Raw genomic sequence first — 27,402 nt, 5'->3', positions numbered from 1 at the left:
ACAGTCCTTGCTTACTCCCATTGACGGGCGCCTGGCACAACCAATGAGAACATAGGTCACGCCCTCAGGTGGAACCCCAGCTGTCCAATGTCAGCTCGGGCGCCCTCCCCGATCCAAATAGTCCAATCCGCGTTGGTGACAGAGGCGGGTTCGAGGGGAGGGGCTTGGAGCTCCAGCCAATAGCCGCGCACGTCAGCTCAGCGATGGGGCGTGTCCACCGTTGCGACGTGCGACGACGGCGCGGCGCAGGGCGGTAAACAAGATGGCGGCGGCGTGTCGGTCTAGGAAAGGGGAGGCGGCTCACGGCGTCCGCGAGTGAGGCGCGAGCCGCCGAGGGCGGCGCCGGCGTGGAGTTTTCGCTCGCGGGCAGCATCTTTCTGCCTGGAGTTCGATTCCCCCCTCGCCGCTCCGGCCTCCTGCCTGTCGCGCGGCGGCTAGGCGGCGAGGGGGACGCGCCGCCCGGGCTGTTTTTTCCCCTCCTCGGTCCCCGGAAGATTTCCTGTCCCGACTTCGTGCCCGCGACTTGCGGGTGTCCCGGTATCCCGCGTCCGGGTGGAGTCTGCGCCCCGAGAAGTCGTGGAACTAAGGGGCCGCGCGCGGCGTCGGCGCGGGCCGGACATGGACGGCGCGGACCGGCCTGGACGCGGCCGCCTGGGCCCCTGAGCGCGGGGCCCAAGTGGCGACCATGACCTAGCGGCCCGCGCGCCGCGACGGCGGACCGTCGCCTCCGTCGGAAGCAGCGTCCCCGGGAACCCGAATTGGGGGGACGCCAGGGTTGGGGGGCTCATTGCTTTTTTTTTTTCACTCTTATTTTCATTTTTTTTTTCTCCCTGAGCACCTAGAAGAAAAGGGGAAAATCAAAAGTGAAGAATTGGCGCCCAGGCAGCGGACGTGGACCCGGTTGTGGGCACCGGGAGGGTTGTGGAGGTCGTTCCTTTTTGCCCCGCTTCCTTTTTTCCCTCTTCTTGGACATTTGGAAGAAGCGGGTGGGGGAAAGTCGAACTTGAAAAGAATTGGCGCTCCCGAAGGGGACGAGGACAAAGAGTGGGCCAGGATGGACGTGGCGGACCCCCAGCCGTTGGGCCTTTTCCCCGAGGGCGAGCTGATGTCGGTGGGCATGGACACCTTCATCCACCGCATCGACTCCACCGAGGTGATCTACCAGCCGCGCCGCAAGCGCGCCAAGCTCATCGGCAAGTACCTGATGGGGGACCTGCTCGGGGAGGGCTCGTACGGCAAGGTGAAGGAGGTGCTGGACTCCGAGACCTTATGCCGCAGGGCGGTCAAGATCCTCAAGAAGAAAAAGCTGCGCAGGATCCCCAATGGCGAGGCCAACGTCAAGAAGTAGGTGCCAAGGGCCTGGGGCTGACGCGGGCGCTGCCTTGAGCTCCTGGGGCAGCCCTTCCTCCTCTACTTTCTGGCTCTTCTGTTTCCTCTAACCTTTTTTCTCTTCTCATTTCCTTCCTCCTTTTCCTCTTTCCTTTCACTATTTTATCTACCCCATCTATCTCTGAGCGTCCCCCTCGTGGGGTCAGTGTGTGGGGACAGCCTGCAGGACTGTCCTAGGGGGAGGTCGTGTGACCGACTGCGCCAACAGCCCTCCTCTTTGGGCCAGGTCCTGGCACAAGTCGCTCCTGGCTTCTTTGGCGGGCGTTGCCAGGCGGGTGGCTAGTTTGTTTACGCAGCTAGAGGGAACCGGTGGGGCCAAAAATAATGGTGAAGAGAGACTTGGGGTGAAGGGGGTGGGTAGCCGGCCAGTGCTGGCGCTGGTCCCTGTGGTGTCCTGCGTAGTTGGCGTCGCTGGCCCGTGGGGACTCTTTATCGCCTGCCTAGCTTGGCGGAACTTGGGAAACTTCACCTACCGGCTTCCAAGAAGGGGCCTTATCTTTGGGGCCAGCACTGGCGGCGTTCTGCCTAACTGACCTTGCCTGTGGTCCTGTCCCAGGAAGGCTGGCAGCTTCTTGGTTTTGCCAGCTGGGCACTGCTCTGAGTGGTACCCACAGGAAAGGGGGCAGATACCCAGGATCAGATGTGTGGACCCAGCGGTGGAGCAGGGCAGGCTGGTGGCCTAGGATAGCCTCAGGACCTACTTGGCCTTTTTTGTCAGAGTGGTCCTAGGTCAGTCTTGCACTGGGAAACCTGCAAACCCAGCATCAGGTGTTCCTTCAGGTGAATTCAGAGGCCTGAGCTGGGAAAAACCTGGTTTGAAGTCATTGTCTTAAGATGGAGGTGCCATAGGCTGCTCATCTCTGGGTGGTGTCTACTGGTCTCCAAGGCAAGTGGCCTTCTTTGGCTTCAGGGTAATGGTCCTTGGAAGCCCACTGTGTCTGGCTGGCTGCCCAGGCCTGCATCCTGGCTTGGGTCAGCTGTACGCCATGTGCACATGGCAAACCTGTGCTCTGTCTGCCTGTGACAGAGCCCCAAGCTCTCACCTGCTGCTTTAGGCTTCCTTCCACCTCTACCTAATATTGCCAGCTCCGGGTGTGGCTTGCAAAGCCAGGCAGGTTCAGCTGAGAGAAATTGGTCCCTAGATCCTGAAGTGGCCCAACCTGAGTTAGTGGGGAGGTACAGGAGTGATAGGTGTCCTCAGAGGGACACTGGACACAGTCCACTGGAGGTCACCAGCTCCTACACTAGGTGCTGTAAGGAGCCTGCACTGTTCCAACGACAGGAGTTGGTCTGGGCAAGTAGACACATGCCTGTCACCGCAGTTAGAGACACTGAGGAAGGAGAACTGCTTCCCAGACCAGCTAGGGGTGCATGGGAAAACTGGGGTTGGTAGGATACTCAGTGGGTGAAGGCCCCAAGGCCCACAAGATGAAAGCAGACACAGCTCCCACAAGTTTGCTCTGACTTCCATGTATGTGCTGTGGCACATGTATATATACACACAAGATAAAAACTAGGAGGAGAAACTGAGGCAAAAGCAGCGTACTGGCACACTGCCCTGCACTGAGGTCCTTGAATGGCAGGACACAAAGCAGGTGTCTCTAGGGGAGTGCTGGAGTTGCCCACTGCCTGAGTGGAACTTTCCTGCAGTGGAAACCCTAGGGTTTCGGGCACCTGCTTGTGTGATCCACAAGCACAGAGCCACAGCCTGGAAGGGGCAGCTCAGCGACAGCTGGTGCAGGCAGAAAGGCTCCTTTGTCTGCAGGAGCTTAATAGACTTCACTCCTGTTGTCTCTCTCATGGCGAAGTGTCTGGAACCTTCCAGGCAAGCCTCTGGGGTCCTGTCCTCCAGTCTGCACAGAGCTTTCTCCTTCCAGTACCACACTGTGGATGCAGGCCAAGGCATTGGGTAGTGTGGCGCCTCCATTCCTGGAAGGCTACAGGAACCTGTGCCCTTGGCTTCTGTCATCCCCATGTGAGAAGTAGCAAGATTGTTTTTTTCCCAAGACAGGGTTTCTCTGTGTAGCCCTGGCTGTCCTGGAACTCACTCTGTAGACCAGGCTGGCCTCAAACTCAAATCCACTGCCTCTGCCTCCCAAGTGCTGGGATTAAAGGCGTGCGCCACCACTGCCTGTTTTTTTTTTTTTTAATGTTTTATTTTTATTTTTAATGTACATTGCTGTTTGCCTGCATCTGTGTCAGATCCCCTGGAACAAGACTTAGAGATAGTTATGAGCTGCTATGTGGGTGTTTTAAATTGAACCGAGGTCCTCTGGGAGAGTAGCCAAGTACTCTTAGCCACTAATCCATGTCTACAGCCTCAAGTAGCAAGATCTTAATACCAGCTTGAGGGGAGAGTTGAGAAAACTGCTGGTAACCTGCTGGCTCTACAGCTCCATGGCTCTGAAGCCCCCCACCCCTCAAGTGGACTATGGTTGTCCTGCTCTGCCTTACCTGTGGGCTTCATGTGGTGCATGGGTCTTGTTGCCTCTTGTTTGTGCATAGATATACTTCTGAGATCCTCCAGATGAGACAGGTTGAAAAACCCACCCCAGAATATGGCAGGGATGAGGCTTTCCCAGCCCCGTGTTGTCTGTATGGTACAGTGGAAGCACTGAGCCTCTCCACTTGATGCCTTCACCACCAGGAGAATGCTTCTGTATGCTTGCTGCTTGTTTCTGCTTTTGTTTTTGTTTTTGTGTATCTTGTTTTTTGTTGATGTCTTCATTTTTTTATATCCACCCCCTCCCCGTTTCTCTGTGTACCCCTGTCCTAGAACTCACTCTGTAGACCAGACTGGCTTGGAACTTATGTGAGCCACCTACCCCTGCCTCCTAAGTGCTGGGGTGACAGGCGTTTGGCCACCACTGGCTGGCCATTTGAATTTGCTTTTGTACATGTGCACGTATAGAGGTAGGTACTGGTGGGTGGGGATGCACACGTTCCTGTGGAGGCTGGAAGAGCACCATCCCCAGGAGTTGGACTTGTGAGCTGACTAACGTGGTATTAGGAACTGAACTCAGGACCTCTGGAAGAGCAGTCGGAGCTCTTAACCACTGAGCCATCTCTTCAGCCCTGTTTATTTTATTTTATTTTATGTTATGAATATACTGTAACTGTACAGATACTTGTGAACCATCATGTGGTTGCTGGAAATTGAATTTAGGACCTCAGCTTGCTCCAATTGGCCCTGCTCTCTCCGTCCCTGCTTGCTCCTGCCCAAAGATTGGTTATTCATTACTATAAATAAGTACACAGTAGCTGTCTTCAGATGCACAGAAGAGGGCGTCAGATCTCATTACGGATGGTTGTGAGCCACCATGTGGTTGCTGGGATTTGAACTCAGGATCTTCAGAAAAGCAGTCAGTGCTCTTAACTGCTGAGCCATCTCTCCGGCTCCAGCCAAAGACATTCTTCTTCTTCTCTTTTTTCTTTTGAGACAGGGTTTCTCTGTATAGCCCTGGCTGTCTTGGAGCTTACTTTGTAGACCAGGCTGGCCTCAAAGTCAGAAATCCGCCTGCCTCTGCCCCCCAAGTTCTGGGAATAAAGGCGTGTGCCACCACTGCTCGGCAAAATTCTTAATCACTGAACCACATGTTGAGTGATTAGACATGTTTTATGTAGCCCAGGCTGGTCTTAAGTTTGCTATGTAGTTATGGATGACCCAGTATCTCCTGAGTGGTGGGATAATGGCTGGGCACCATCTTGTGAGGTATTTATTTTGCTTCTCTGAGACAGGGTCTTGTCATAATGCTTGCTCTTGAGCTCTGGGCCTCAAGGGGTTCCTCCTGCCTTTGCACATGTCCTGAGGCCAACCATGGCACCTTCACCCATTTGGTTGCTCATCACTAGTTGCAAGTCATGGATATCGAGCTGTGCTTGTGTTCTCTGAGTCCACTAGGTGGTGGCTCCTTCTTGCCTTTGCTCTTGATCCTCTTCTTTCCTAGTTCTCCTTGCCCTCCAGGCAAGTGGTTACTGCTGGAGGCCCTGCTGCCAAAAGCTGGGTTCTAGCAGTATGGACCATGCTTAGTTGAGTTGCCTGTCCTTTGCAACTTGCTTGGCCACCATCTCTTTTAGAGATAGGGAGCACCTGCCTGGGCAGAGTGGCTTGTGCTGGATGGCCACTGGCCACTTAGAGACAGGGCAGGCAGTGTGTTCAGCTGTTGGGTGTCACCACCCTGTCCAGATCTGCACCTGTCTGGGTTGCTGGGGCCATGGGAGATGCTGTCAGCTCTCCAGGGACAACTGGAGGCCATACCATAGTGACTGGCAGACTGTGTGTTGTGGATTGTGCATAGTTGGGACGTTAGCGAGTTGTGAGAAACAGAGCCTTAGACTCTGTCGGTTATCAGCCCTCAGCTCACAGAACATCCAAAGTAGACTGCTCTTGCTCCCTGCCTGAGGGATAGTGCTATGAGGTGACCCTATGTGCCCACACCTATACCATGGCCTCCTGTAGCTTACATTGTTGTATGTACTGTGGCATCTAGACTCAGGTGTCACCTCTCAGTGCCCGGCACTTTATTTCAGATTGACAGGGACCTGGAACCTTTGACTAAATGAAGTGTGACAGGGCTCACAGGTGTGCACCACCACAGTTGGATTTTTATGGGTATTGGGAGATCAAACTCAGGTTCTCATGCTTGCTTGCTAAGATTTACTGTCCTCAGCCCAACCTTGGCAGGGAATTGATGCTTCCATGAGGGAACTTGTTGGTCCACAGACTCAGTACCAGGCAGCCAGAGCACTGGACTGGCAGGATAGAGCTCTAGCGTCTGCTGTGCGGGCAGAATCCAGGACTCTATCAGGTGTGGGTCACACTTTGTTCCAGTGCCAGGTCCTGGCACGTGCAAGGCAGGTGCCCTGTCACTGAGGTCTACTGCCTTGAGAACTGAGTTGGAGAACTCAGTTTAGGGTCTGTTTAGGATGTGGGATGCCTGTGGCTGAGGGCCTGGTGTTTGTTGGTTCCAGCAGGTTTGTGGTCTCAGCTTTGTGTAGTTGGCCAGAGAGCAGGACTATGCATCCTGCCTGGGTCTTGACTTGGCGGCCTGTGAGGAGCTTGGGTGGGTCCTAGCGGAAGGGGCTTCCTCCTTTGCCCGGACTCTGAGGTACTGAGCTGGTTTCCTGCTTCCTCCTACACCAGTGTACAGCCAACTTCTCTTAGCATCATTTTCTGTTGTTTCTGAACAGGGACTCTCTGTAACCCAGGCTGAGCTGGATCTGTTTTTTTGTAGACTATAAGCATGAGGCTTCCTTCTCCTCACCTGCTTTTCTTTCTTTCCTCCTTCCTTTCTTTCTTTTTTAATTTTAATTTTTATTTATATGAGTACACTGCAACTGTCTTCAGACACACCAGAAGAAAGAGGGCATCAGATTTCATTACAGATGGTTGTGAGCCACCATGATGGTTGCTGGAATTCGAACTCAGAACCTCTGGAAGAGCAGTCAGTGCTCTTAACCGCTGAGCTATCTCTCCAGCCACTCACCTGCTTTTCTTAGTTACCTAAAAGAAATCCTGAACACTGGAGGATGGCAAAAAGCCCTGACGCCAGGTGGTTAGGGTCTTTCCAGGGTCTGAACCTGCCTGGGCTCTCAGGCTCCCTTATACCTTCAAGGACTTTCCCATGGGTGAGAGTTGGGTGCTGGGAGCTTCAGTAAGTGGTTGTGTTTGTTTTTATCAGTGTTTGCCTGTATGATGTGCTCCAAGTACACCTGGGGAACCAGAAGGGGATCAGATGCCCTGGAACTAGAGTTCTGGATAGTTGTGAGCCACCGTATGAGTGCTGGGAATTGAGCCAGAGTCATCGGGAAGAACTCTTAACTATTGAGCCATCTTTCCAACAGCCCAGGTTAGCCTCAAACTCATGATCCCCCTGCTTCAGCCTCCTGAGTGTTGGATTACAGATATATAGCACCATGTCCAGTCATCAGGACGCTGTGACACTGTCTCATACACTTGTCTCCCTTGTCTCCTTGCTGTCACCTAATACCTGACTGAGGCCACTTAGGAAGGAAGCAATTGCAGGCAGAGTTCCTCCTTGTGGGGGAGGCCTGGCTGCAGAACTGGGAGGCACCTGATGACATCACTTCATATCTGCAGGCAGGAGGCAGACTCCCCTTCAACCCTTGTTTTGGGGTAGGACTTTGTCCTTGCTCAGTCTAATCTGGAGACTCCCTCAGACTTGGCCAATGCCTGTAGAGTTGATCATCATTAACCACCACATCATCATTTGCTGTGTAATTTCTGGGGAGATGCTACACATATCCACTCACCGCAGGCAGGGAGCCCATGACCGACCAAAGTATGGATACCACCGAGGTCCAGTGTGGTGAGCCAGTGAGGTTCACTGGGGTTACTTAGAGGAGTAGAGATGACTCAGAGACAGCTGCATCTCCCAAGACCCTCCCCAGCATGGGCGACGGCTCTGGAAGTTGGGAACCTGGACCACACTGCACAGCCTGCCTACAACCAGTGTGACAGGCTGGAGAGAGTCCTTCCAGGCGGCTCGGTTGTCATAAACCTTTTGAAGGGATGCCGCTGATGTCAGAGCTGTTTGTGCAGCTCAGCTCCACAGCCTTCATTGCTTATTCTAGGGGAAGGAGTGTAGTGACATTTTTAAGAATGCTGGAATTTTGGTTTCTTTAAAAAACACAGGTATGGGGACTGGAGAGATGGCTCAGCAGTTAAGAGCACTGGCTTCTCTTCCAGAGGTCCTGAGTTCAATTTCCAGCAACCACATGGTGGCTCACAACCATCTGTAATGAAATCTGATGCCCTCTTTCTTCTGATGTGTCTGAAGACAGCTACATTGTACTCATATAAAATAATCAAACAAATAAGTCTTTTTTTTTAAAGCATAGCTGCTCTTCTGAAGGACTCAAGTTCAATTCCCTACACCTGCATGGTTCCAGGGCACTTCACACCATTACATAGACATACAGGCAAAACACTAATACATATAAAAATAATAAAGGTACAATCATCTTAAAAATCACACAGAGCCAGGCAGTGGTGGCACATGCCTTTAATCCCAGCACTTGGGAGACTTCAGGCAGATTACTGAGTTTTGAGGCCAGCCTGGTCTACAGAGTGAGTTCCAGAACTGCCAGGGCTACACAGAGAAACCCTGTCTCAAAAACAAACAAACAAAAAAAGTCACACAGAAATATTATTAGAATATGCTTTTATTTTAATCCCAGATGTGGGATGTGGGGCTGCTTTGGACTGTCCGCAGCAGCTGACTACGATTTGCCTTGTGCTGTAAACGTGAGCCCCACCCCCACCCCCAGGCAAGGTTGTGTTGTAATTAGGCAGATTGGTTGCAGTTTGCTAGTAGCTATGGCTGAAGATGAAACAAAGAGAAAGAAATTAGATTCTTGGAGTTTCCTAATTTTTCTCTCCCCTGTATTCTTTTTTTCTCTCCTATCCAGTGTTAGGGTGTGAAAAGAGGGGGAAGATAAAAGGTGGGGGAAAGGAGAACTGGTAGAGTAACAAAGGCCAGCTCAGAGGGGCCTCTCGGGTCTGGTCAGTGTCGAGGACTTCGGCAACTATTCAGTGTTAGTCACCTTGTGGTTTGCTTGCTTGCTTGCTTCTTTGTTTTTGTTTTTGTTTTTGCGTTTGTTTGTTTGTTTTTTGGAGATAAGGTAGCCCTGGTTCTCCTGGAACTGGTTCTGTAGACCAGGCTAGCCTGGAACTGAGATCCACCTGCCTTTGCTCCTGGGTCGTCCCCCGCCCCCCACTATGTTGTTTACCTTCTGTCTTAGATTTCCTGTTGGATGAAATGTTTCAGTTTAGGACAAAACTTCCACAAAACACCATCTCAACTGTGTGAACAGGAGGGGATGGACCACACCATGCACTGGTGCATGCTCACATACACAGCACACAGGCGTTTTACACTATTTCTTTTTTTGACATGGTTTCTCTATATGGTCCTGGCTGTCCTGGAAATCATGTAAACCAGGCTAGCTTGAACTCAAAGATCTGGCTGCCTCTGCCTTCTGAGTGGAGATTAAAGGTGTGTGCCACCAAGGGCTCTAGGTCACAGCTATCAGCCAACTCACTCAAGTGTCCCCTCTACCTTGATTGGCATCTGTATTGACTGAGTATTAGCCTCTCTGTCACAGTGGTGTCAACTGGTGTGGCATCTGCCTCAGCTCCTGCTGCCCTAGTGGGCTTTAAGCCCTGCCTTCGTTACAGTCCCTGCTGTTACATGGGGATATTAGGATGTGAGCCTTGGTTTTTACAGTAACTGCCTGGAAGTCAGTGTGGAAGTGGGGGATTCCCACTGGTAGGGTCTGGGGATTGAGTCATGCTGTATCTGAGCACTGGTCCAGCCATCTTTAGGTTGGTTTCCCAGGAACCCAACCCCAAGACACATGTAAGTGTGTATCCAGCCTTTCGTGGTTGTTGCTCCTGGGGACAGAAAGTGAACTAGGGTTGAACTGGAATTCCTCTTGTACCCAACACATTGAGGAAGGATATCATGTCTGTCCCAATGCAGACTGTCTCCATAAATACCATGTGCCTAGACTGGGGAGTGCTGTTGACCTTGCACCCAGGGGTGACAGTGCAGTGCTCTGAGCAGAGAGCATCCTTTCCCTTCCGGCCTGCTTCCACAGCCCCGCCACACCAAGCCAGGACATAGGATGTGCTCAGGGAGGCATCTAGAAGAAGGGGTCTGGGGTGATAAAGGTAGGCAGGGAGGGGCTCTGTCCACCCAGCTGAGCTTTTGGATGAGGGTGCAAACCAAAGTGCAGGGTAGATGATGATGCCCTCACCCATCCTGGCATGCCAACCAGCCTCCTGGAGAATGTGCATATTCAATCGCCCCAAAGGAAGCCCCTGGGAGCTGTCCACTACAGCCATAGCCCTATGCTCCAGTGAAGTCTTCTGTCTCTGGATTCACTTGTTCTGGACATTTGCTATCACGGAGGCCCACACTGTGTCCTTTTTGTGTCTGGGTCTCTCACTGGGCTTAGTTGTCATCAAGGGTCCCTCTAGACTATGACAAGTGTCAGAGCCTTGTTTCTGTTCACACCTGAGTGATACTTTCCTTCATTATGTAGGTGGGTCATGTTGTAGTGTCTGTCAGGGTCAATTCCTGTCCCTTTGGAAGCTGGGTGACTTCTATGATAAGGCTGTGCCTGTCTGGGAGCTTCTGATATTGGGGTGCTATCAGACCTGGGCTGAGGGAAACCTCTGTGGTAGGCCAGTCTGGATTCACTTGTCTGACAGGGGTTCTCCTGTGGGACCAGTGCCTTCCTCAATGGTATCGTAGTGGCTGTTGCTGCTGTTGACCTTCAGCCCAGTGAGGAAATCCAGGGTTGTGAAGTGTGACAGTGCTTGGGAGAAGCCCCTGTGGCCCTCTTAACCTAATCTAATGTTCAAGGCACATTAGGTGCTGGACTTGTGCCACCTTACATGGAGCTTTGCTCGTCCTGGTGGTCCCTCTCTACTATAGCCTGAATCTACCATTGCCCAGGTGACTGCCCAATCCCTGGGATTGAGCCAGGTGTTATAGGCAAACAGGAGGCTCCACTCCCACCTTCCCCATTGTCTAGTGTGTTCCAGATGGGCATCTGTGCCATGACTAGATGTAGGCTTCTCACATCAGGCAAGGTCAGCTGAGGAATGTCCTCTGTTGCAGGGAGATCCAGCTGCTGCGACGGCTGCGACATCGGAATGTGATCCAGCTTGTGGACGTGCTGTACAATGAGGAGAAGCAGAAGATATATCCTGTGGGATGGAGTAGGGTGGGGTGGTCCCCCTGTATTAGGGACTGGAAGCCTTCTGCAAGACCTCTGGCTGCCAGAGACAGGCAGATTTCTGAGTTTGAGGCCAGCCTGGTCTACAGAGTGAGTTCCAGGATAGCCAGGGCTATACAGAGAAACCCTGTCTCGAAAAAAAGACCTCTGGCTGCAGTTATGTGCTGTGTGTCATCTGTGGTGCCTGTCAGCAGGCAGGGTGAGCAAGGCATGGGGCTTCCACCTTGTGCTAGCCTGCTCTGACCAGTGTGGCTGGAACTGGGCATGACCTCACAGGTACTTGGGGCCTACATACATTGGCAGTGCCCTGGTTCTAGAGCTTTCATGCTGCCCCTTCCCAGAGGTAGAGTTTGCACAGCCTGCACTTCGTCTGGGCAATCCTGGGAGCATTCTGAGAACACAGAATTTGGCTGCAGCCCTAACTCCCTGGTTCCCCATCCCTCCTTGTGGTTAGTAGATCAGCTTATTTCTGGTCCTGTTGTGACCTGTGCTGACTCCATGTGGTCAGTGCAGTGGCCTTGCGAGCCCTGTGAGTACTGATAGGGAGCACAGAATGGCGGGAGATCAGAGTGGTGGTTGTCAACTGGCCCAGCAGGGCCCTCCAGACTACTGTTGCTAGGAGCAGGGCTCCCGGGCCTGGTGTGCTGCTTTCCTTAGCGCCCTACGTATATGGTGATGGAGTACTGCGTATGTGGCATGCAGGAGATGCTGGACAGTGTGCCGGAGAAGCGTTTCCCTGTGTGCCAAGCTCATGGGTGAGTGTCCTGCTGGGTGCAGGAGGAACAGCCATTGTCAGGAAACCCAGATGTTTCTGGGCCCCCAGTTTTTAGCCCAGCCAATTGCTTGGGGTTACCCTCCCATAAGAGCCATAGTGGCTCTTAGGCCTGATCAACCCTCCCATATTCAGTAAAGTTACATCTCCTGGTTAACAAAGAACAAAGGGAAAGGGAGGAAGTGAAGCCAGGGGGGAAACCTGGCTCCCTGAGCCTGGGCAGCAGTGACTCTCAGTTGCCCTGTATAATTTTCAATGGCCCAGCCTTCTGACTCTCAAGTCTGTTTGCCTGAGCTCTAAACACCTATCACCTTTGGGCCAGGCCTCATGAGTCTCCTAAACTTCATAACAGACTTAGGTAGGCACCATGGTGTGGGCTGAGACCCTGTGGGGCCTGAGCCAGTCCCACCCATTCAGGTACTTCCGCCAGCTGATTGACGGCCTGGAGTACCTACACAGCCAGGGCATTGTTCACAAGGACATCAAGCCGGGCAACCTGCTACTCACCACCAATGGCACACTCAAGATCTCCGACCTCGGTGTTGCCGAGGTAGGCACCGTGTGCAGGGATCATGGGCCGCTTCTCCTGAGCTGCCCTGACTCTCACTGCCCTGCAGGCCCTGCATCCTTTTGCTGTGGATGATACCTGCCGGACAAGCCAGGGCTCCCCGGCCTTCCAGCCTCCGGAGATTGCCAATGGACTGGACACCTTTTCGGGTTTCAAGGTGGACATCTGGTCAGCTGGGGTCACACTGTGAGTGTCTTGTATGTACCTCTAGCAGATAGGGGGCTGTGGATTTTCTCTAGTGTTCTCTTGGGCCTTTTGACCCATAGCGTGTGACTAGTAGGTTGGACATTCCAGTTCTATGGGTGTAGTTCCTCTCCATACCCCACCCCACAAGGCTTATGTACATGTGTACGGTGCCGTGACTACACATTTACCAATCAATTAACATGTGTCCTGTCTGGGAGTTGGGGCACCTGGCCTCGGGTCTCCAGTGTGGCCAGCACTGACACTCTTCTCCTATGTGAAGCTACAACATCACCACAGGCCTGTACCCATTTGAGGGGGACAATATCTACAAGCTCTTTGAGAACATCGGGAGAGGGGACTTCACCATCCCTTGTGACTGCGGTCCACCACTCTCTGACCTACTCCGAGGTGGGTATCTCTAGATCACACAAATGTCAAGACAGCTAGGGAAAGAGCCCCTGGTCTATGGAGGGTTTTTGACCCTACTGGCAGGACAGCCTCTGTGTGCCAGGATGGGAGGTTTCCAAGATTGTTTGCCCCCATCTGGGGCAGTGGGTGGGTGGAGTCTCTGTGTTATGTCCCTGCTGCCTGTTTCTATCTCACTGGGGCCTAGGAAGGCCTAAGGGATGGATGGTAGGGTGGGGCTGTGGCACAAAGCAGGCACCTGCTACTCTTTCACAAATCCCTTCTGTCATACAGGGATGTTGGAGTACGAGCCAGCCAAGAGGTTCTCAATCCGACAGATTAGGCAGCACAGGTGAGCGTGGCCAGCTTGTCTCAGCTGGGGGTGTGAGCTGAGAGCATGGTCTCAGAGGTGCTGGATCGTCACAGGATCTGTGAGTTATGTGTATTGATGTCCTCGGAAGGCTGTGCGTGAACTTGGGGTATGAAGGGGGTGCCAGGGCCAGGGATAAGAAGTCCTTCAGGCTTCCCTACTTTATCTTTCCGTTCAGGAGTTCAGGCAGCCGGGTGGGTGAGAAGCTGGAGATTCAGGGCCTAGAGTTAAGAGACAGACCCTCCCTTGGTGGGGAGGGAGTAGATGGGAAGTGTCACTTTGGCCCCCAGCTGGTCTTTGGCCATCTGGACATGGGAATGTGTCTAGGGAGGCCAGCAGGAGTCGTGAGGCATGGTGTCTTTCCTCACCTGAGGGTTAGAGCCTTCTGGGCAGCAGTGGAGTCTCCGTCCTCCCTTTGTTTATTTACCAGCTGGTCAGAGCCCTTGGTTCCAGGCTTCTCTGTCCTCTTTTCACCTCCATGCTAGACTGAGACTGGCTCGGCTGGGTATCCCCCAGGGAGGGCATCTAGCCTACTCGTGTTCAAGGTGGGCGGGACTGTAGGTACAGGGACCTGATTGCCCACCCCAGTCCAAGGCGCTGGTGCTGTCTTAAGTGGGCGGAGTTTGGGGGGAGGGGTGTGTATCAGTATTATGGGTGTTAGGCTATAGCCCTAAAGTCTGTAGCCCAAGCAGTGAGCGTGTAGCCCTCTGTAAGGGCAGTCATGGTGTGGTCTCTGGTGCATCTTGGCCACTTGGCCAGCTGTGGCCACTAAGCGCCTAGTACCTGATGTCTCTGCTGCACTTGGGCTTCTACAGCTGGTTCCGGAAGAAACACCCTCTGGCTGAGGCGCTTGTGCCTATCCCACCAAGCCCAGACACTAAGGACCGCTGGCGCAGTATGACTGTAGTGCCCTACCTGGAGGACCTGCATGGCCGTGCAGAGGAGGAGGAGGAGGAGGACTTGTTTGACATTGAGGACGGTATCATCTACACCCAGGACTTCACAGTGCCTGGTAAGCTGGCGCCTTTGTGCATTCTGGGGCTGGTCCTCTTCCCAAGGCTCCCACTGACATGAGTCACCAGGACGGCCAAAGCCATCCTGGTGGCTGTGGCATTTCACTCTGGGCCCCGTCTACAGCTTCTTATGGCCTCCATGGCTGCATCTAGCAGGAGGAGGGGGACCCTGAAGGGCAGTGGGTAGGAGCCCTGAGACAGCCACCTGAGGGAGGGTCCAGTGGCCCTCAGTCCTGGCCATGCCTGACCTTATATCGCCTTCTTCCCCAGGTGTCGAGGAGGCGGCCGAGGCAGGGCTTAGCGAGGAGGCATGCGACACATGCATGTGGAAGAGCCAGGGCGCAGGCCTTCCAGGAGAGGAGCCCGAGGAAGGGTTTGGGGCTTTAGTGTAGCTCCCTGTCTGCTGCCCCACCCATGTCCTCCATAAAGCTTTGTCCACTGTGTCTGCAGGTGGATGCTTGCTGCGACGGCCCTCCCATCACTACCCTAACAGGCTACCCACCAGGGTTTCAGAGAACATGCCTGGGTCCAAGGCCCAAGCCAGGTCCTCAGCTCCAGGGTGGCTACCAGCCAGGACTCTTGGGACCTTTGTTCCTGTGCCCCTCAGGCTAGCCCCACTCAGCTCCCGGCATTTCAAATAGCTTTGGGGGAGAGTAAGGACCTTGGGCTACTGTGTCCCCTGTAGCAATTGAGGGTTCTGATAGCAGTGCCTGCTGGGTGCCAGGTGGCATCCACAAGGACAGGTGTACACCTGATATCCAGTATGGGCCTTGGCCATAGCCCTTCCTAAGGTTTAAAGCATCCCCATGGGGAGTAGTGTCTTCTACTCTGTCACCTGTAGCCCTCGCCTTGACTGTCCCTCGGGCTGGGCCCCTGGCTGAGAGCTGGCTCCTCTGCTGGGGAGGAGGTACACTTAGGTGCTGGTTGCATGAGGGACCCTCAAGGCTGCTGTGGTTTGAGGAAGGCAAGGGTGTGAGGACACTGGGTGGTCATGGGGCCCATTTGTCAACTGGGGTAGTGCAGAGAGTGAAGTGACAGTGCTCTGAGGCTAGCCTGGTCCCTCTGTACTAGACATGAGGGTCGTACTCTGCAGCAGCAGGACAGGGGCTTTCTACTCGGTGCCTTGTGTGGAGGAGGGGACAGATGCCTTCTCAAGAGTCCACCTGACCGCATGCCTCAGTCCCATCCAGAGTGAGAGCCAGAGTGGTTGCTGCCAGTGTGGCAGAGTCAGAGGGTCTGGGAGAGAAATTCTGGATCCAGGGGCAAGGGCAGTGGGGTGTGTGTTGGGTTCCCACAGACGCATCGAAGATCACTAGGCTGTGTAGTTACGTGTAGACACTGCCCACTGCAGTTTGGGGAGCTTCGGAAGAGGTCACCTTTAATTCCATCGAGAGGGTAGGCCTGCAGCCCTCATCTGATTGGTCTCCTTCCCCATGCTCAGGGCTGCTAGTAGCCCCCAGGCCGAATGCTTCATCTCCTTGTGCTTGTACTGAGAGGGTCTAGAGCCTGGCTCCCTTGGAGAGCTCTGTGAGCTGGTGTTGGGCTGCCCAGGCTAGACAGGCAGGTGAGCAATGGGCGTGCTGCAGGCGGGCCAGGGCATACCATTGTAAAGGCTTGGCTGCCTTTGGAGCTGAGGGGTGGCGCCAGAGGCTAGAGAGCATAAGCCTGAGCAGCCTCTGGCGCACTTGGGACAGGCTGGGCCCTGGGGCTCTGAGCTGCCTGCCCTTTGGCTCAAGCTGTGCTTGCCATCTTCCCGCAGGACAGGTCCTGGAAGAGGAAGTGGGTCAGAATGGACAGAGCCACAGCCTGCCCAAGGCTGTTTGTGTGAATGGCACAGAGCCCCAGCTCAGCAGCAAGGTGAAGCCAGAAGGCCGACCTGGCACCGTCAACCCTGCACGCAAGGTGTGCTCCAGCAACAAGATCCGCCGGCTCTCCGCCTGCAAGCAGCAGTGACTGAGGCCTACAGGTGGGCATGGGGCCAGGATTGGTGTTCACAGTGGGTGTCTGCTATGCTCCTAACTCCTTCCCTTAGAGCAAGGCTCAGGGGTAAGGTCTGGTGGTTGAGGCCACAGCCCTGACCAATCAAGGTTTTTTTTATACATGTGCGTGCACACACGCACACACACAACCTGGTACTAAGTGACTACCCATTCTACCAACAGTGTGTCGCCAGGATTTCTGGGCAGGTGTGATTTCTGGGCCTGCCTGTCCACACTTCAGGATGTTGGAGCCGAGGGCGGACCTGCCACCCCAGAAGCACTTTATGTCGAGACCACTGGCCGGCCTCGCCTGCATGCCGCCCTGCGAGCCTCGCTGTCTTTGGGTTGGTTACTTTTTTTTTAATAAAACAGGTGGATTTGAGCTGTGGCTATAAGGGTGTTTGGAAATACGGAGCAGGCGGGGCACAGGGTGGCCTGCAGAGAAAACCCAGAGCAAACAAATATGCAGAGACATTTATGATTAATCAGACAACACGACCAACCACAGAGGGCGCAGGGCAGGGAGTGGGCGGGCACTCACAGCGAGGCTGCCCTATCTTTTGGCAATAAATAAAGCTTGGGAAACTTGAAGCTGCCACCTGGGCTGTTCTGTCCATGTGTTCAAAGCCCAAAGCTCTTGGAGAAGAATGGGACAGGGGAGCCTGTGCACATGCAGAGAGTGGACGCGGTCGGTTATTGCTCAGAGAGGAAAGGTAGAGCTGCTACAAAGCGCATACCATGGACAGGGTAAATAGATTCAGGATCTGGGGCGGCAAGCTCCTCTCTGATCTTCTGCCCTACGGTCACTTCACTTCCAGTAGGTTCACTCATGCGTATGGCAGGCAGTGGCACTGCCAGCACGTGCTCATGGGTGGAGGGTCAGCTGATCCTTGAGGGAGTCTGCACATGCACCTCAGAACCTGTTCCACCCGCATCTGTGGCCAGAGGCTGGGTACAGGGTATATGGACCCGAGAGTCCAATCTCTTCATCCTCTCTGCAGTTGAGCCTGGGTCCTGGAGCCTCGTGCTTCCGGAGGCCACTGCGCCCTGCTAAGTGCCCAGGGGACACTGTATGTGCACACTTGGGATTTGGGGGCCGTGTACCCATGCACTGCAACCTCAGGTTGCTCCTGCTGTTGCCACCATTCCCACGGCAGCCCCACATGCTGCCGGAGAAGCAGCTGAGAGGCAGGTCCAGTACACAGAGCTTAGGCCGGGCTGTGGTCAGGGGATGTAGGGGCAGCGGCAGCAGCAGCGACGATCAGCACCTGGGATGGGGCAACTGGCTCAGCAAGACGAGGAGAAAAGAGTCTCTCGTCGAGGCTAGCTGCTAGCTTGTCCAGCAGTGCCCCGGCGGGCTCAACGCACAGCCCAGAGCCTGGGCAACCACCGCCTCCACCGCCAGGCTCCTCCTCGATGACAGGAATGGATGGGTCATCACCCGTGATGGGCAGCGCACGGCCTTCAGGAGGACAATCAACGCTGTCCCCACGCCGCAAGGGCGCACGTGCAGGGCGGGCCGCCCCAGGGGGCGTGGCCGTGCGTGCGCCACCAGGGTCGCTGTGCTGCCGTCCTCTCTGTTGCCATTGCTTCCGCGCATGAGTGTGAGGATGTGCACGTGCGCGATGACGCGGTGCATCATCAAAATGAGGGTCATGGCGCAGGAACTCATGGAAAAGAGCGTCCGTCTTCTCGTCGATGCTGTAATCGCGGCGAGGCCTGCGTGGCCAGGCTCGCGGGCTGCGAGGAGGGCTGCGGGCTGAAGCAGGAAGTTCCGAAACTTCGTCGCCCGCTCCGCGCCCCTCAATGCTCGCGTAGCCACTGTCCATCTGTAGCAGGCGGCGGGCTTCACCGTCCTTAGGCCTCAAAGCTGGTGGAGACTCGGGAGGGGGTGGAAAGGCGGGTGCTGCGCCTCCACCCCCGGAACCCGAGCCTGAGCTATCACCGCTGCGCACTGAGTCGCGGTCATTGCCGCTGCTGCTGTGGTCCGATGCAGTGGCTGCGTGGAGCTCGAGCGAAGCACGAAGGCTCCACAGGTCACGGTAGCTGCACTGTGCATGCTCGGCGTCCTGCTCTTGCTGCGGGTCCTGCTGCTGCGCATGCTCGGGCCCCAAACTGATGCCATGCTCCGGAGGAGTCTCTGGGCTTGCTCCTCCTGCCGCCTCAGCTGCCTCTAGCCTGCAAGGCCAGGCCCACGTGGTCAGAGCTTGCAGGCATTGCCCTGCCCTGCCGGCCACGTTTGTACTTCAGGGACTATGGACATGGAGGGACTCCCATGGAGTCTGGGCCACTCCTAAGTAATTCTCTTGATTTGCAAGGGCACCAAGAGAATGGCTCTGAACCAGACACCAAAGCCCTTTGTCCTAGGTGGTTACTTCACCCACTGGTCACGGGCTGATACAGCCAGATGTGAATCAGTGAAGCTAAGAATCATCCCCAAGTTTGTAAGACCTCAGCCTGTATCCCAGTGGTTTTAGCATTTGGGAGTTTTGCTTTTGGCTTGGGGAGGGAGGTTATTTCTGATTGCAGCTGTTACCAAGGCCGCTCCCTGACTGGGGTCAGGCATACATCAGGACTGCGGGCAGGCAGAAGGGACGCTGGCACAACTGAGGAGCCCTTCAGGCCTCGGAGCCTGCCACAAATCGGCAGGGCCATGGGAGGCCCAAGCCCACTGCCCTGCTCTGGTGGGTGTCTCATCTTGGAAACCCTGGGACCATCCACTGCCCACCTACCCTTACCCAATCTCTCCCTGCTTCCCTCCTCCTTCTCCGGTCTGCGCTGGAGAGGTGGCCCCCATGAAGTGGCCAGGGTGACTCGAGTTCGTGTCCACAGGGCCAGGAGGGCAGTCCCCGGGCCACCTATGGGGGACGGGGCAGGGCAGGGGCCCACAGGCCCACCCTTAGCACCTCTATCTACTGAAAAATACCTGCCGAGAGTGGGGGGCGGGCTGGTGGGGCTGGCCAGAAAGGGGCGGGGGGGTGGGAAAGCCACCGAGTCGCCTGCGCTGGCAATGTACTGAATGAAGTCGGCGTGGGGGACATCCCCCTCCTGCTCCATGCTTTCACTGGCTGCCCGCTGTCGCTGAAAGTGGTGCCGCTTAGGGGAACCTGGAGATGAAGATCAGGCCAGGACCAGAGATTAGGCATAAGCTGAAAGACCTCACAGGAAAGCAGTCCAGAGAGCCCTGGCTGGATCTGCGTGGCCATGAGAAAGGATGCCCAGTGGCTCAAATGGCCCAGCTCTTGCTGAAGCCATGGCCTAGGCAAGTTGGGGTTGTTGGGAGTCTGCATGGGAGGGAGGAAGGGAGGAAGATGCCACCTGCAGACTGCAGTGTGCCCTGGGAAGCTTGGGTGAACTGCACCACCCATGCCCCCGGCTCCTGGCCAGAAGCCAGGATCTTACCCCAAATAGAACTGGCAGAGTGGGCAGGCCTCCAGGTGGGCTGAAAGCCACCAGGCAAACAAGTTCTGGCTGCACCAGTGGCTATGGCTAATCCGCACCAGGAATCATGACTCCATCTCAGAAACCAGGTTCTCACCAGGCAGTCAACAGGACTGCCCCTCCCCCAGAACGCCCCGGAAAGGAAGTGAGGTGAACCCTCCGCCACCCAGATCCTCCCTGGCACTCACACTGTGTCCTCCACGTCCTCCCCCCACAGGGAAGGACAGTACCGAGGTGACACTGTCCCAAGCAAGGCCAGAGTATCCTCCCTACAGTTAGGCAGCCCTGTATCCCAGGGCCAGCAGGCTGTCACCTGTTTGTGTAAATTTCTTTATGGGCACAACCCACGTTCATCTGCATATGGAAGTCACTTCCTAAAGCAACAGCTGAGATGAGACAGTGTGGCCACAAACACCCAAATTGTTACAGTCCAGGGCCTTATCAAAAGTGTTCGGGGATTAGCTGGCTATGGCCTGTGCTGCTCATCTCCAGTATTTCAAGAGGGTGGCTGGGAGTTCAAGGTCTACTTGGGCCACACATGAGGTGAGACAACTCAAAATAACAAAAAGGCATTCATAAATCCTAAAATTAGTCCAAGGCTCCCTTTTTCTTTTTTGGAGGTAGGCTCTCATGTAGCCAAGGCTAGCCTCAAACCGACATAGCTGAGGCTGGCAATGAGGTCCTGTCCTCCAACCTCTGCACACTGGAGAGGGAGCCAGGGCTTCAAGCAGGCCAGAGAGGTCCTCTACCCCCATGACTTGTTCCAACAACTCAAAGTCATACAGGCAAAAGAACTAGGTGGAGGTCCAGAGGGGCTAGGGGACCCAGTGTGCTGATGGGTGAAGGGGGTACCACACAAGCCCGGAGCGCCCTGCCTTGGTGCACTGGTGCCAGGATGGTCATCTGCCTAGGTGACAGGGCACCAGCCACTGACAGCTCTCCTAGAGACATTCAAGCCCTGGGAATCCCTGGCCATTTGCGAGGCCTCTATCAAGATGGTCCCTGGAGGTCATAGTCACTCTGGGATGCCTTACCTCTCGTGTCCAGACTGGACGCTCTCTGGCTGGGCTCCAGCTTCCATTTCTTGACCTTGAAGTAGGGGCTGGCTCCATCCAGGCTGGCATGGCGGCGTAGCCGGGTGAAAAATTGCAAAACAGTGCCCGCCCCGGAGGAACCTGTGCCCATCTCCCCAGGCACTGTCTCAGGCCCAGCAGCCTTGGCACCCCGGGTACCTGCATCTAACTGGAAGGGGTGGGGGAGGAGGGATAACTGTCAGACAGGCCCAGAATCCCCTCCCCAGCTGGCCCAATACCTGGGTCCCCGTGAAGCGTGCCTTTGGCCACCCCCTTCTAGCAGCCTCCTTCCTCAGGCCAGCTCTGCCATCCTGCCCCCAAATTCCACCTTTTATTGGGGAAGCACCCTGCCTGAAAGTTCTCTGCCTTGGGCTGAAGGGAAACTAGCCACTCTCCCCACCAGCTTGGCTCATACAGGGAATCCTAGGGCACGTGGTCTGGGAACAGAGTGGTTCTGAGAGAGAAGACACCGTGATTTGGGGATGCTGTAGGGAAACCAGAGGGAACCCTCACCGAAGTGCCCTCCCCAGAGTCACTGGAGGCTGAGGGGCTGATCTCCGAGAAGTCCACGGAGTTGTAGGGGTCACCTGGTAGGGCAGAGCTGGGGCCAACTGAGTGGCCAGTGAGGGTCTTCCCGGGGGGCTGTGAAACAGAGAGGTCAGTGAGGGAGGAGGGACGGAGGGTGCAAGAAGGTGAGGAGCGGTCCCAATTTCCCACCCCAGCCTGCCAGGAGTCTGCTGAGGGCCACAGGTAGCTGCAACCTTGACCACACCTGGAAAATAGCCAAGCTGTCCTTGGGGCTGGTGGCCGGGTGGGGTGTGGCTGCTGCGCTGGCCTCTCCCGAATCACACTCATGGATAGTAGCGATTTTGAGGGGCGGGAGGTGGAGGTGGGTGAGGCGGGCATTCTTGAGGTGATGGAAGTCCCCTTCTGTCAGGGTGTACCTATGTTGGAGACCCCAGCAGTCAACCCTTGGCAGTCCCTAGCATAGCATCTACACTTTAACATCCTGACAGACAGGTCTCTCCCTATTCAACACTGAACTTTTAATTCTCCTGCCTCCACCTGTCAAATGCTGGGGCGACAGATTTCTGTTTAATTTCTGAGACAAGGTCTCTCTATGTAGACCAGGTTAGCCTTGAACTCACTGAATGAATACTCACCTGCCTCTGCCCCCTGAGACACCATTTTTTGTTTGTTTTTGTTTTGAGACCAGGTCTCACTCTCTAGCCGGCGTATGGCCTTGAACTTTGCGAGATCTTCTTGGCTCTGCCTACCATGGGCAGCTGTTCTTTTTAAAGGCAGACCTTTGAAATGCACCCATGGCTGCCCTGGTACATTTTTTTGTTTTGTTTTTTCAAGACAGGGTTTCTCTGTGTAGACCTGGCTGTCCTGGAACTCTCTCTGTAGACCAGGCTGTCCTCAAACTCAGATATCCACCTGCCTCTGCCTCCCAAGTGCTAGGATTAAAGGACCTGAGTTGGGTTCCCAGCACCTATACTGGGCCGTTCAGAACCACCTGTAATTCTAGCTCCAGAGAGATCTGACGCCCTCTTCTGGCCTCTGTGGGCACTTGAAATCACATGTGCATACCCACACACAAAGACATATAAATACATAAAAATTTTAAAAATAACTAGTCATTCTCCTGCCTCAGCCTTGCTTAGACCTGTTGATACTTACTCTACTATCCACCCTGCCAGCCCATACCAAGAGACCTGAGCGAGAGTGCCCAGCTTTCAGCACCAAGCAGCTGAGACCTCCCCGACTTCTCTCACCGGCGGCCCTTGTCCTGAGCCTTGCGGCTCTGTTCAAACAGGGCAGCCTCGTTGAAGGACACACGGCGGCCGGTGGAGCTGGTGGCTAGGAAGCGCTCTGTTTCGGTGTCCTGTCCCTCGGGGTCTTCCCCCCTGCAGTCGGGGTCTGTGAGGAGAGCCAAGAGAGGGTGGGCCCGGGGTGGGCCGCGCGTGTCTGGCTGCCAGGCAGGCCGCTGGGCGGGGTGGGCTGGGAGGGGGGTACGGGGCCGAGTGAGGGCAGGACCGGGCGGGCTGGGCGGGGCGGCGGGCACTCGCTCATCCGCTCACACACTCACTCGCTCTCAGCACGCGCCTGTGCGCACCTACGCCTGGGCGTTAAGGAAACAGAGATGAGTCGGACTCGAACTGCGCCCAGTCTGGTGGGGGAGACAGACAGACAGACCGTCAGGCGGCCCGAGGGGGCGGGCAGGGGGCCGAGGGGTGGGGCGCGGCGGGAGGCACAGTCAAGTGCAGCGAGGGGTGCTGCAGGCCGCGCGGGCCCCTCACCTTGTATAGGGTGGGTGCCGTTGTCCAGGTAGGTAGTGGTGGTCTTCTCTGCCTCCTCCATGGCCCTTAGAAGAGAGGGGCAGGGTGAGCAGGGATGGGGACTCTCCACTACGAGGCTCTGCAAGCGCACCTGGGCATGTGGCAAGAGGTTCCCAGGGCATGCACCTGTTGAAGCGCTGGTGCACCTCCCAGCAGCGTTTGCAGAGCAGAAGAACGCCAGACAGTACCACCAGCGTGCCTCCAACGAACAGCGACATCACCACCACCAGCAGCACATAGTTGTCCAAGATGGGGTCAGGCTCCGCCTGAGTCGGGGTTGAGTGCACAGGGCGGGGCGTGTCAGGGCTCCACCGCAGAGTGGGGTTTCCATCCCACCTCTACCCCGAGTCTCCAGGAGTCACCCAACCCACCGTGGGGCGGCTGGTGGCATTGTCCCACGCAGTCGTCAGGGCAACGGTGGCAGTAGTGGCGGCCGCTGTGGCCATGGTGGCCGTGGGCTGCATTTTGAGGCTACAAGTAGGGCATAGAGCCAGCTCAGGTTCAGTTCTGCCTGCCCCTCCTCACAGGAGCCCCTGCAAGTCGGCCCCAAGCGTCCCCGTGCAGCAGCAGCAGCCGTCACGGGGTGACTCATGGACAGGTGGGGCCAAGTCTTACAATGTGAGCACCCCCCTACTCCCCATCCCCGCAGGGGTGCCTGGAGCCAAGGCTTTTTTTTTTTCCCCTAGGACCTCTCTTTCGCCATCTTTATCACATAAAAGGTGGCATCGCGCTTGCGCAGAAATGTGTGTGTGTGTGTGTGTGTGTGTGTAAGCGTGGCTTTTCCACATGCCAACCACCTCCCTGGCTGGCTGGAGTGGCCGGACCGGCAAGGTAGCGCAGCCATGCCTAGGAAAGGGAAAGCACCCATGGAGGAACAGAGACACGACGCCTCCACAGCACACTCAGGCAACATCCCAGGTGTCCGTCGTGTCTCAGGGTCTCATGGTGCAGAAAAGGAATTAAAGGTAGTGCACCTGAGGTGTGGGAGGGGCTGTGCCAATGATTCCCCCACCCCCAGTCACGACTCGATAGGGAAAGGTCCTTGTTCCCCACACTGGTGGGAGTGGAAAGGACAAAAGACGCTCATCTGTTCCTGGCCTGAAAAATCTGGTTCCCATGGCGACGTTGCGCAGGGCCGCGCGGGGGCGGGGGGGGGGCTGCTGCCAGGCAGAGGGAGGCGGGCGGGGGCGCGGGGGAGGCCGCCCACAGGGGCGCCCCAAGGCTTGGCCAAGATGGCAGATGCCTCTGCCAGAAGCGTGGAGAAACTGAGGCTAGGGCACATCATGGGGTGAGGTGGATTCAGAAAGGGACTGTTAAAATTGCACCTGACCCAGTCCGGGAATGAGGATGATTCTGGAGTAGTAGAGGCCGTTCTGGCCATCCATCCCTACTTCCCACACCAGCGTAAGCATGCAAACCCCTTTCCCATAGAAGAAGAGCCCGCAGGCTCCAACGTCACCAGTCACCAGTGTTTTTCAGACTGGATGGTGGAGGAGTTGTGGGGGGAACCTGAATAAACGATGTACACCCCCCCCAAGAAAATTACGTTTCCTCAGCTCTCCCAGGCAGAGAACAGCGGGCATCAATTTTGGTGGGTGGCAAGGGGCGCATATATAGGTCGGGAAATGAGTTCAGGCTGGAGGGGGGGTGGGGCATGGTGAGGATGGTAATGAGAGGTGGGGGAGGAAGATGGCTGGAGACCCAAGGCGAGGAAGGCGGGGTCATGAGGGCCAGCGAGAACGCAAGCCTAGACATGGAGTCCCCACAGAACGTCTACCAGGCCCCCCAAGTAGGATACGGTGCGGAAAGGCGCAGAGAACGCGATGCCAGGCTCGTGTGGATCCAGGAGGCCAAGGCGACATCGCTCTCGCCCTGTCACTAGGGTAAACTGAGGCCAAGGACAGGCATGGGCGGGCTCCCTCTCCGGGCTGCGGGCGGTGGGCGGGGTGCAGGCCGTTCCCACGCTCCGCTCCCTTCCCGGAGCCGCGCGCGACAAGACCGGTGGGCCAGGGCGGGCCCTGGAGCTGGTCGCCATCCCCTGGCCGCGCGCATCCGCCCGCCCGTCCCCGCCCGGCCCCGTGCGCCAGGGCCCGCCGCGCCTACCTCAGCGCCGGGGCGTGCGGCCCATGGGCGGCGGGAGGGCGGGCGGCAGATACACGGCTCTCCCGGTTGGCTCTGGAGCTCGGTGGCCGCGGAGCCGACGGAGAATTTATGAATGGAGAGAGCAACGCGCGGGGGAGGCGCGCAGGAGAGAGGTGGGGCCGCGCACGTGATCGCGTTGGCGGTGCGCCCGCTCCGGCCCCTGGCTCTGTGCACCCGGTAACCACCCGGTCCCGCAGCCTGACCGCCCCCGCCGCTCTCGCCGCCGCGTCTGGCTCGCACTGCGATGGCCACCGCCTCCCCTTCCCTTCCGGCGGGGGCGGGGGGCGGAGCCTGAGCTCCCGCGCCCCCTCCCGCTGCCGCACAGCCCCGCCCCCCTCACCCCTGCGAGACTCAGCCTACCTGGTGCTGCAATGTCCCGGAACCCGGTGCGGGCGGGGCGCATTACGCCCCTAAGCTAACGCGGGTATCTCAGGTACTGGGGACCCTGGATTATCTAGTTTGTCACCTGGCACTCCAGATGTGCAATTCCAGTTTGCAGATCTCCTTGATCTACAATCCATGAGATATAGGTACATTCCCCCACCTCCACCGTGCACGTTTTTCCTACGCAGCTCTTTGGCAGGTTCATTTAGGTCCACCAGATAGCCAATGCTGTCCCACACCTACTCAGAACTTGCCCTCAGAACTGGTTGTGATGGCGCACACCCGCATCTGGAAGGTAAAATCAAGTGGATCAGGAGTGCAAGGTGAACCTCAGCTACATAGAATTCTAGGCCAGCTCGAGCAGCTTGAGACCCCTTCTCAAACAACAGAACTGTGGTGAAATGGCTGAGCAAGCATAGGTGCCTGCCACCGAGCCCAAGCACCCATGTTTTATCCCCTCGGTTCCGTATAGGTAACGAAGAGTGCCTCCTCCCACAAGTTGTCCTTTGACAAATCCAAAGATTTGCGGTTCCCTTGCCCACTAACTAAATGAAGGTAATAACACTTAAACTTGCATCCATAGAGGTCCGTTATGGAATGATCCCTACCTTACAACCCCTTTCCCTTGCAGACAGTTCTGTTCCAGTTGGGGCTTAGGTTCGAACCTAGGGTCTGTCTCATGATAAGAGCCTATGCTCCCAGCCTGGCGGTGGTGACGCACGCCTTTAATTCCAGCACTTGGGAGGCAGAGGCAGGTGGATTTCTGAGTTCGAGACTAGCCTGGTCTACAAAGTGAGCTCCAGGACAGCCAGGGCTACACAGAGAAACCCTGTCTCGAAAAAAAAAAAAAAGAGCCTATGCTCCCAGGCCCTACCTGCTTCTTCTCAGCGAGGCCACACAGTCAAGTAAGCGTCATGATGGTGGGTCGCTTACACTGGTCTCCGGAACACCATCCTCCTTTTTGTTTCAGTGAAGGGGATTAACACACAGACCCGAGGCTGGCGGGCCTCACCAGGATAGACTTCCGAACCCAATCAGGCTGGCCTCCAGCTCAGGCGTTTGTCAGCACACCTGGATTTTTCAAATACTAAATATTCAGTATGGAGGGAGGGGTCGTGAATTCACATGCCTCTGAAGGCCAGAGGAGGATGTCAGATCTTCTGAAGCTAGAGCTACAGGCAGCTGTTAGCTGTCCGAGGAGAACACTCAACACAGGACAAGCATGATCTTTCTAGGTTTGAGTTCTTGCTTCATGGAGCATTTGAGTAAATTTGGGATCCTGGGGCACACGCGGGTGTGTGTCTAAGAGCTGGAGTAGGGAAGGGAATGGGGTTTCGAGCTGTCCACTGCCCAAGGAAAGACTGTCCAGTTACAGACTGGGAACTGGGTGTCTCTCATAGAGATTGATTGACTGCTGGCTTTTGAGCAGATATGAGCTCCAGAGTCTCTAGTTTGTAGAATGGTAAAAAAAAAATCATCCTTGCCGGGCAGTGGTGGCACACGCCTTTAATCCCAGCATTTGGGAGGCAGAGGCAGGTGGATTTCTAAGTTCAAGGCCAGCCTGGTCTAC

General features: G+C 55.8%; 2 protein-coding genes across 5 annotated transcripts in view; one reads left to right on the top strand and one right to left on the bottom strand.

The window, feature by feature from the left end:
- The first annotated feature begins 242 nt into the window (after nucleotides 1-242).
- Stk11 (serine/threonine kinase 11) lies at nucleotides 243-17,041 on the top strand. 3 transcript variants are annotated; one of them, XM_031350434.1, is made up of 10 exons: nucleotides 243-1,344; nucleotides 11,040-11,123; nucleotides 11,823-11,912; nucleotides 12,347-12,479; nucleotides 12,547-12,683; nucleotides 12,964-13,091; nucleotides 13,383-13,440; nucleotides 14,274-14,470; nucleotides 16,231-16,437; nucleotides 16,634-17,041. In XM_031350434.1, the coding sequence occupies exons 1-9, from the start codon at nucleotides 1,055-1,057 to the stop codon at nucleotides 16,422-16,424; spliced, it is 1,311 nt and encodes a 436-aa protein (XP_031206294.1). In that variant the 5' UTR covers nucleotides 243-1,054; the 3' UTR covers nucleotides 16,425-16,437; nucleotides 16,634-17,041. The 3 variants fall into 3 exon arrangements, with proteins under 3 accessions (XP_031206294.1, XP_031206295.1, XP_031206296.1); XM_031350436.1 differs by having other exon boundaries at nucleotides 1,091-1,193; nucleotides 16,634-17,026; XM_031350435.1 differs by lacking the exons at nucleotides 16,231-16,437; nucleotides 16,634-17,041 and adding an exon at nucleotides 14,742-14,914.
- Cbarp (CACN subunit beta associated regulatory protein) overlaps nucleotides 16,913-27,402 on the bottom strand; it is a 19,063-nt gene continuing 8,573 nt past the window's right edge. The window contains exons 1-10 of one of the 2 annotated variants that reach the window (XM_031350427.1): nucleotides 25,410-25,717; nucleotides 23,678-23,777; nucleotides 23,433-23,572; nucleotides 23,268-23,332; nucleotides 22,743-22,887; nucleotides 21,737-21,908; nucleotides 21,478-21,606; nucleotides 20,926-21,133; nucleotides 19,377-19,557; nucleotides 16,913-18,628 (exon numbers count right to left, since the gene is read on the bottom strand). In XM_031350427.1, coding sequence (XP_031206287.1) covers nucleotides 17,659-18,628; nucleotides 19,377-19,557; nucleotides 20,926-21,133; nucleotides 21,478-21,606; nucleotides 21,737-21,908; nucleotides 22,743-22,887; nucleotides 23,268-23,332; nucleotides 23,433-23,572; nucleotides 23,678-23,770 — 2,103 coding nt within the window. In that variant the 5' untranslated portion in view covers nucleotides 23,771-23,777; nucleotides 25,410-25,717 and the 3' untranslated portion in view covers nucleotides 16,913-17,658. Of the gene's footprint in view, nucleotides 18,629-19,376; nucleotides 19,558-20,925; nucleotides 21,134-21,477; nucleotides 21,607-21,736; nucleotides 21,909-22,742; nucleotides 22,888-23,267; nucleotides 23,333-23,432; nucleotides 23,573-23,677; nucleotides 23,778-25,409; nucleotides 25,718-27,402 lie in introns of those variants that run through there. The other variant, XM_031350428.1, reaches the window with a different exon arrangement.

The sequence above is a fragment of the Mastomys coucha genome, unplaced genomic scaffold, assembly GCF_008632895.1.
Source record: "Mastomys coucha isolate ucsf_1 unplaced genomic scaffold, UCSF_Mcou_1 pScaffold4, whole genome shotgun sequence".
NCBI classification, from domain to species: domain Eukaryota; kingdom Metazoa; phylum Chordata; class Mammalia; order Rodentia; family Muridae; genus Mastomys; species Mastomys coucha.
The sequence above is the reverse complement of the archived record's forward strand: the minus strand, read 5'-3'. Positions and strand labels throughout refer to the sequence as shown.